Below are 8,254 nucleotides of genomic sequence, written 5' to 3'. Positions count from 1 at the left end.
CCATCGTAATCTCTGTCTTTATACAAAGTTTCTTGGTTAATCTGCTTTGTCCATTCTTCTCCTTCCCTTAACCCCCCATATTTTCTTCTCATTAACTTGCCTTCCCATACCTTCATTCGTCTCTCAAGCTCTTTATTGAAAATCTACGACGATCATCTAATCTAATCTCTAATTCACCTCTTCTTCTTTCTTATTCAAAAACTGTTGATTCCTTTGAAACTGTACTGTTTTCGCTCTTTGGATGTTACCTTAAAGACGTATCACACTTGATCGTCGCGTCCCTTCATCTCCACATATTTAGTCTTCTGCTCCTAGCTCTTCATTCTAAACTTCGAAGCACTTCTTTTAACTATCCTGGTTTTGGCTTAACAAGCCAAATTAATGTTCTTTTATGCCTCCTTATAATTTTTTACCAACCAAACATAACCTCGAATGACAGAAAAACTTGACAGTTTAGGTTCGTCGTACGTCACAACTGCCCGCCAAATTTGAAAATTTTCAGCGGTTATCAAACAAACCGATTCCTCCATAAATTCTTATGGAAAAGATTTTGTTCAAAATTTAATAAGCTACAAGATTGTCCTAAACAATGTTTACCACTGAAGCAATTCTAACTGCGTTATTGCCCAAAATACTCTTCAATTCGTTGTACTGCAATAGCGATAGAACTTTATTGTATAATTTGTCGACCTTAAACCTTCACTAGGTACCAAGAATATAAACTAATTATCTCCATTCTAACCTTTGTTATCTTCTAAGCGATCGCACATTCAATTAATCACACATCGAACAAAACTACATAGTTTAAAAATAGCCCCAATAATTACCAATTTCAATTAAAGCCGCCATATTTGTGTGTATAGTTCGGCTTTATTCCAGCCGACTCCAATCAACTAAAAGCAATTCATCTTTACGATGAGTTCACGAAAAAACATCCTTTCAACACTGAAACCGTGCTACTACGCCAATTTTCTCGTAGGTAACGCGCCCTTCAAATTCTTAACAAAATGCCAAATCCGAGTAATCCACTTGAAAAATTACTACATCGCGTTCAACATCATCGATGTGGTCTTAGTGGTGTACTTGTTGTACGCCCAGTACGCCCTCATCTCTCAAGAAAATCTCTCAACACTCATGACCACAGTGATCATCACCAGCCACAGTGCGTTCTCTGTTGTGCACTTCCTGCAAAACTCGATCCTCAACAGGTCCCAATGTTTCACGATTGTGAAGCTCTGCGAGAAACTCTTCGCAATAGACAAAAAACTCGACGACTTGCAAATCCGAATCAACTACAACTCCCTGATGTGGAAGTCGATTCGATTCGGTACAACCGGTTTCACCGGACTGACCATCTACTTCGTGTTTTTGGATCGCATGTACAACAGAAGGATCACTGGGAATTATATCGTTTACTACGCGACCATCCGACACGCCTTCATGAGCTGCCTCTTCTTGACCTGTCTCCAGATCATCACCGAATTCCTAGACAAACTCAACGAGAATCTAGCAAAGCAAGAAACCAGTCGAAGCTTAGTCACCAAAAGCTCAAGGATCTTCGTTGACTTGTCCGAAGCTGTCAAACTGACCAACCGCATATACGACTACCAGATTCTCTTCTCCTTCGCTATGACTTTTGTCTTGATGACGTTGAAATTGTACAATATTATTCGCATCGTCAGTCTGGAGGGGGAGATTGAGAGCAACGCGGCGTTGTCGCTGCTGATTATGCTCTCGGAGAAGCTAATTCTAGGATATACGTCTTACAGGTGTATGCATAAGGTAATCAGTGTCATTTGTTATCGTTATTGCGTCATCTTTCGTTCTCGCTTCGTTTTGTTCTGTCGCGAAAAAAGCGCGACATAATCCCAACAAAATTACCTTCTCGTTGTGCTAATAATCCCTCCAGTCTTGTCACAATCATTGCAACAAAATTCTTGTCTCAAACTTAATTATTGCAGGTTATCAAGACCAAAGAAATTTTAGGAAAGCTGTGGGCGCCTGGACACAACTCAAAACTCACAAAAGAAGTTGATGGGTCTATTGTATATTGTCACATCTAGTACTACTACATTTTCTTTCTAGATCAACGCGTTTGGATTGCTCTTACTCCACAATGGATTCAAGATTACCGCAAGAAACTTCTTCACACTGGACCTACAAATCTTCCTAAGCGTACTACCAATCTATCTTGAATCACTAGATTACATATCTTGTTCTTCTAGATCTGCAGCAACATGATCACCTACGTAACAATCTTGCTTCAAGCCGAATTAACAGCGGAGCACCAAACAGAAATCAGAAAGTATGTGAACTGATTGCGCTATTGCCACGAGTGTTAACACAAGAGTTTGGAAAGTTTTCGACGAACTTGCAGACTCTGGAGGAGTTTGCAAACTTAAAACAGTCTGACTTCTTGGACTATTTGGTGGTGTGACAGTTACTTCGCTCTCCTTGATCACTCTTTCTATCCAAGGCACAAATAATCGTACGTCGGTGTATACCCCTGGAAAACTCGCGTTCCCGCATTCTTTTCCAGTCGAAATCACTCCCACCAGTCGTCCTGCACAAACCAGAGGTCCTCCTGAGTCTCCCTGCAGGAGTTTACAAGTTACCACGCAAAAACCTTGACGCTCTATCTCACCTGGCAAGCATCCGAGACTCGATTGTCATTGACAGCACACATCGCCCCTTTGCCTAATTTAATCTTGACCAGCTGGTACCTCCTGGTACATTCTGTCATGTCTACAGTGTACACCTCGGTGGTCAAAAGCTCTTGGCTCATGCCTTCCCCCTCCTACACTAGGACAGTTATTTAATTTGAGTTGTAGATAAGCTCTTGACTTACGAACTGGAGGAGTCCCCATCCGGACACCATGCACGAGGTATTCGCAGGAACAGTTTGCTTATTCAAAGGGATCGTCCTGATGAATTTGTTGTTGAGGGGCAAATCCTTGTCTAGTTCTACCACGGCGATGTCGTTGCTCATCAAGAACTCGTCGTGGTCTGGATGAACGACGATTCTGGAGGCGTTTCTGAACACCGAAGAAGGCTTCACCTTCAGCGCTAACTGCCCCACGAAGACGCTCACCATGCTGGGAGGAAGCTCGCCGCCCCAGATGTAGAAGCAGCAGTGTGCGGCTGTCAGAACGTGTCTAGGGGTGATTATGCTGCCCCCGCAGAAGTGAACGTCGTTGGTGGAGCGTTTGAGGGACACCTGTGGTGCGTTCTAGCTTGGAACGTTTGGAAAAAGTCTTGGGTTACCTGGTAGGGGTAGTCGGCAGCGTGGGCGGGTCGACCTCCGACGATTCGCACACTTGGGGATTCGACACTTTTGGTGATCAACAAAAGAAGGAGAATTTGTGTCAGGATCCGGGTTTTTGACATGCTTGACGTTCGCGCGACAACAGTACTGTCAACGCATGACTCAAAGACGTGACGGTGGATTTTTATACAAACAAACCTGATATCAAGCATTTGTTCAGTAGTAGAGAGTAAATAAAAGAGTAAAGTTATTGTTGAGTAAATTGCTTTATCATCAAAACAAGGAGTTGGTTTGTTGGTGAAGTAAATAGGAAAAGCCGGCACCGATCTGGAAAAAATATAGGGTGTGACGTGACTGGTTTGCATAAAATATGATCGGGAAGTAGAGGAACGGTAACTTATTTTGCAGTCTTGGTGGCTTTGCGTTGACAAAAGAGGTGTAATGGAAAATTTGATGTGAAATCCTTTCAGTTCAAAGCATGATGCAGTCCTGTAAATGAAGGATTAGGGGAAATAAAACGAGGTCGAGTCAAAAGAGCGACGTAAGGAACGCTTCCAGGAAGAAAATAATCGATGGAGTTACACCAGTTAAGGACATCCTCTAATTAGGGACCTTCTCGTATAAACTAATTTTTTATAAGAGAACTTTTTAATTGGTTCAGAGGATTGTTGCAGCACAGCGTAGAATAATGTTAGGGAATTAAGTGGCATCTGGAAAACTCGTTTTATAAAACGACGGTTTGGTTAAGCTTTCAAAATGATAGTGGGGGGTAATTCCGATCACAGTTATTGGTACATCAAAAAGGAGTCAAGATTGCAGTTTTAAGTTCTGAAACATTCTTGACTTAATATCGAACATTTTCCCAAGATTTTCCTAATTTTTTCTATCCTGGTGCAGTTTCTTCAAGAAATTGCTCCTTGAGCAAAAACAAACAATGTGCCGAGCTTCAAATTAAAAAAAGAACGAAGAAAATGTATTCTCAAGTGCTAACTTCCACTCCAAAGAAAGTTTCTCTCGAAAAAACTAGAAAAAAGAAGAAGAAACGAAAGAAGATAATCTACAGAAAGAGATTATGTTTGCACACTATGACCTTTGAAGAACAGATTTTGTATGTACAAGAAAAACAGAAATAAACTCTATGAACCTTGACATTTTTACAGAAAAAGATTTTCTTCCCTCCACCACCACAGGATGTAATTGTAGAATGTAAAGACCTTAACGATATAACCCAAGATTGCCGTTTTAAGTTCTGAAACGTTTTTGGTCCAATGTCGCACAATTTCCCAGGATCTTCTTATTTTTTCCGTCATGCAATATTCCTGGTGCAGTTTCTTCAAGAAATTGCTCCTGTAGTAAAAGCAAACAATGTGCCAAGCTTCAAATTTAAAAAAAAAGAGAGAAGAAAATGTATTCTCAAGTTCTAACTTCCACTCTAAAGAAACTTTCACTCGAGAAAGCTAGAAAAAAGAAGAAGAAACGAAAGAAGAATTTCTGCAGAAATAGATTATATTTGCACACTCTGACTTTTAAACAACAGATTTTGCATGTGCAGGATTACAGAAACAGGAATAAACTCCATGAACCTTGACATTGTTACCGAAGAAAATTTTCTTCCCTCCACCAGCACAGGATTTAATGGTAGAATGTAAGGACCTTAACGACATAACCCAGGATTGCAGTTTTAAGTTCTGAAAAGTTCTTGGTCTAATATTGCACAATTTCCCAAGATCTTCCTAATTTTTTTCATCCTGGTGCAGTTTCTTTCAGAAATTGCTCCGTGAGCAAAAACAAACAATGCGTCGAGCTTCAAATTAAAAAAACGAAGGAAGAAAATGTATTCTCAAGTTTTAACTTCCACTCCAAACAAAGTTTATCTCGAAAAAGCTATAAAAAAGAAGAAGAAACGAAAGAAGAATATCTGCAGAAAAAGATTATGTTTGAACAGTATGATTTTTGAAGAACAGATTTTGCATAACTCCCATGATTAGAAAACCAGGAATAAACTCCATAAACCTTGACATTATTACGGAAGAAGATTTTCTTCGCTCCACCACCACAGGTTTTAACGGTAGAATGTAAAGACCTTAACGATATAAGCCAGGATTGCAGTTTTAATTTCTGAAAAGTTTTTGGCCCAATATAGCGCAATTTCTCAGGATCTTCTTATTTTTTCCCTCATGCAATATTCCTGGGCAGATTCTTGAAGAAATTGGTCCTTGAGCACGAACAAACAATGTGGGCGAGCTTCAAATTAAGAAAAATGAAGAAAATGTATTCTGAAGTTCTAACTTCCACTCCAAAGAAAGTTTCTCTCGAAAAAGCCATAAAAAATAAGAAGCAACGAAAGAAGAATATCTGCAGAAAGAGATTATGTTTGCACACTATGACTTTTGAAGAACAGATTTTGCATAACTCCTATGATTAGAAAAACAGCAATAAACTCCATTAAACAAGATTGCCGTTTTAAGTTCTGGAAAGTTCTTGGCCCAATAACGCAGAATTTCTCAAGATCTTCCTAATTTTTTCCATCATGCAATATTCCTGGTGCAGTTTCTTCAAGAAATTGCTCCTTGACCAAAAACAATGTGCCGAGCTTCAAATTACAAAAAAGAGAGAAGGGAATGTATTCTCAAGTTCTAACTTTCACTCCAAAGAAAGTTTTTCGTAAAAGTAGAATATCTTCAGAAAAATATGATGTTTGTACATTATAACTTTTGAAGAACAGATTTTGCATGTGCAGGATATAACTCCAATGATTAGAAAAACAAGAATAAACTCCATGAACCTTGACATTTTTACTGAAGAAGATTTTCTTCCCTCCCCCACCTCAGAAGTTTTTGGCCTAATATCGCACAATTTCCCAGGATCTTCTTGTTTTTTCCGTTATGAATTTTCCTGGTGCAGTTTCTTCAAGAAATTGCTCCTTGAGCAAAAGAAATGTGGCGAGCTTCAAATTAAAAAAAAAGGAAGAAGAAAATGTATTCTCAAGTTCTAACTTTCACTCGAGAAAGTTAGAAAAAAGAAGAAGAAACGAAAGAAGAATATCTGTAGAAAAAGATTATGTTTGCAAACTATGACTTTTAAAGAACAGATTTTGCATCTGCAGGATTACAGAAACAGGAATAAACTCCATGAAACTTGACATTGTTACCGAAGACAATTTTCTTCCCTCCACCACCACAGGATTTAATGGCAGAATGTAAGGGCCTTAACGACATAACTCAGGATTGCAGTTTTAAATTCTGAAAAGTTCTTGATCCAATACCGCACAATTTCCCAAGATCTTCCTAATTTTTTTCGTCTTGGTGCAGTTTCTTCAAGAAATTGCTCCTAGAGCAAAAACAAACAATGTGCCGAGCTTCAAATAAAAAAAAAAGAAAGAAGAAAATGTATTCTCATGTTTTAACTTCCACTCCAAAGAAAGTTTCTCCCGAAAAAGCCACAAAAAAGAAGAAGAAACGAAAGAAGAATACCTACCGAAAAAGATTATGTTTGCACATTATGATTTTTGAAGAACAGATTTTGCATAACTCCTATGATTACAAAAACAGCAATAAACTCCATTAACCAAAATTGCCGTTTTAAGTTCTGGTAAGTTCTTGGCCCAATATCGCAGAATTTCCCAAGATCTTCCTAATTTTTTCCATCATGCAATATTCTTGGTGCAGTTTCTTCAGGAAATTGCTCCTTGACCAAAAACAAACAATGTGCCGAGCTTCAAATAAAAAAAAATAGAGAAGGAAATGTATTCTCAAGTTCTAACTTCCACTCCAAAGAAAGTTTTTGCGAAAGTAGAATATCTGCAGAAAAATATGATGTTTGTACATTATGACTTTTGAAGAACAGATTTTGCATGTGCAGGATATAACTCCAATGATTAGAAAAACAAGAATAAATTCCATGAACCTTGACATTTTTACTGAAGAAGATTTTCTTCCCTCCCCCACCTCAGAAGTTTTTGGCCTAATATCGCACAATTTCCCAGGATCTTCTTGTTTTTTCCGTTATGCATTTTCCTGGTGCAGTTTTTTCAAGAAATTGCTCCTTGAGCAAAAGCAATGTGGCGAGCTTCAAATTAAAAAAAAAAGAAAGAATAAAACGTATTCTTAAGTTCTAACTTCCACTCTAAAGAAAGTTTCACTCGAGAAAGCTAGAAAAAAGAAGAAGAAACGAAAGAAGAATTTCTGCAGAAAGAGATTATGTCATCATGCAATAGTCCTGATGCAATTTCTTCAAGAAATCGCTCCTTGAGCAAAAACAAACGATGTGCCGAGCTTCAAATGAAAATAAAAGAAAGAAGGAAATGTATCCTCAAGTTCTAACATCCATTCCAAAGAAAGTTTCTCTCGAAAAGAAGAAGAAGAAACGAAAGACGACTATCTACAGAAAGAGATTATGTTTGCACACTATGACTTTTGAAGAACAGATTTTGCATGTGCAAGATATGACTCCCATGATTAGAAAAACAGGAATACACTCAATGAACCTTGACATTGTTACCGAAGAAGATTTTCTTCCACGACCACAGAATTTAAAGACCTTAACGATATAACCCAAGATTTACGTTTTAAGTTCTGAAAAGTTCTTGGCCCAATATCGTAGAATTTCCGAAGATCTTCCTAATTTTTTCCATCATGCAATATTCCTGGTGTAGTTTCTTCAAGAAATTGCTCCTTAACGCAAAAAGAAAAAGAAGAAAATATAGTGTCAAGTTCTAACTCTAAAGAAGGTTTCTCTCGAAAATGCTTTAAAAAAAAGAAGAAACGAAAGAGTGTTTTTTAAGACTTTTTATTTTTGGTGTCATTTGTAACAATTTTCAATTTGTTTTATGTAAGAGTTGAATCGTTACAAGTTTTGTTCTGTTACATAAAGCATCCATTAAAAAATAAGGGAGAAAACTAACTGATCGGAATTCCCCCAGTTTACACATAACGACCTAATAATACCTAATAATAAAATAATGTTTTATCTAATTAAATGTATGTATTT

At 37.9% G+C, this 8,254-nt stretch overlaps 1 protein-coding gene across 1 annotated transcript; it reads right to left on the bottom strand.

Moving 5' to 3' along the window:
- Nucleotides 1-588: 588 nt before the first annotated feature.
- LOC138136451 (trypsin-like) lies at nt 589-3,427 on the bottom strand. Its single transcript, XM_069055649.1, has 4 exons — nt 3,265-3,427; nt 2,849-3,217; nt 2,645-2,797; nt 589-2,594 (listed from the first exon to the last, which is right to left on the bottom strand). Exons 1-4 carry the CDS (start codon nt 3,385-3,387, stop codon nt 2,274-2,276), a joined length of 966 nt encoding a protein of 321 aa, XP_068911750.1. The 5' UTR covers nt 3,388-3,427; the 3' UTR covers nt 589-2,273.
- Between the last annotated feature and the right edge of the window lie 4,827 nt (nt 3,428-8,254).

Source organism: Tenebrio molitor, chromosome 8, assembly GCF_963966145.1.
Source record: "Tenebrio molitor chromosome 8, icTenMoli1.1, whole genome shotgun sequence".
Taxonomy (NCBI): domain Eukaryota; kingdom Metazoa; phylum Arthropoda; class Insecta; order Coleoptera; family Tenebrionidae; genus Tenebrio; species Tenebrio molitor.
The sequence above is the reverse complement of the archived record's forward strand: the minus strand, read 5'-3'. Positions and strand labels throughout refer to the sequence as shown.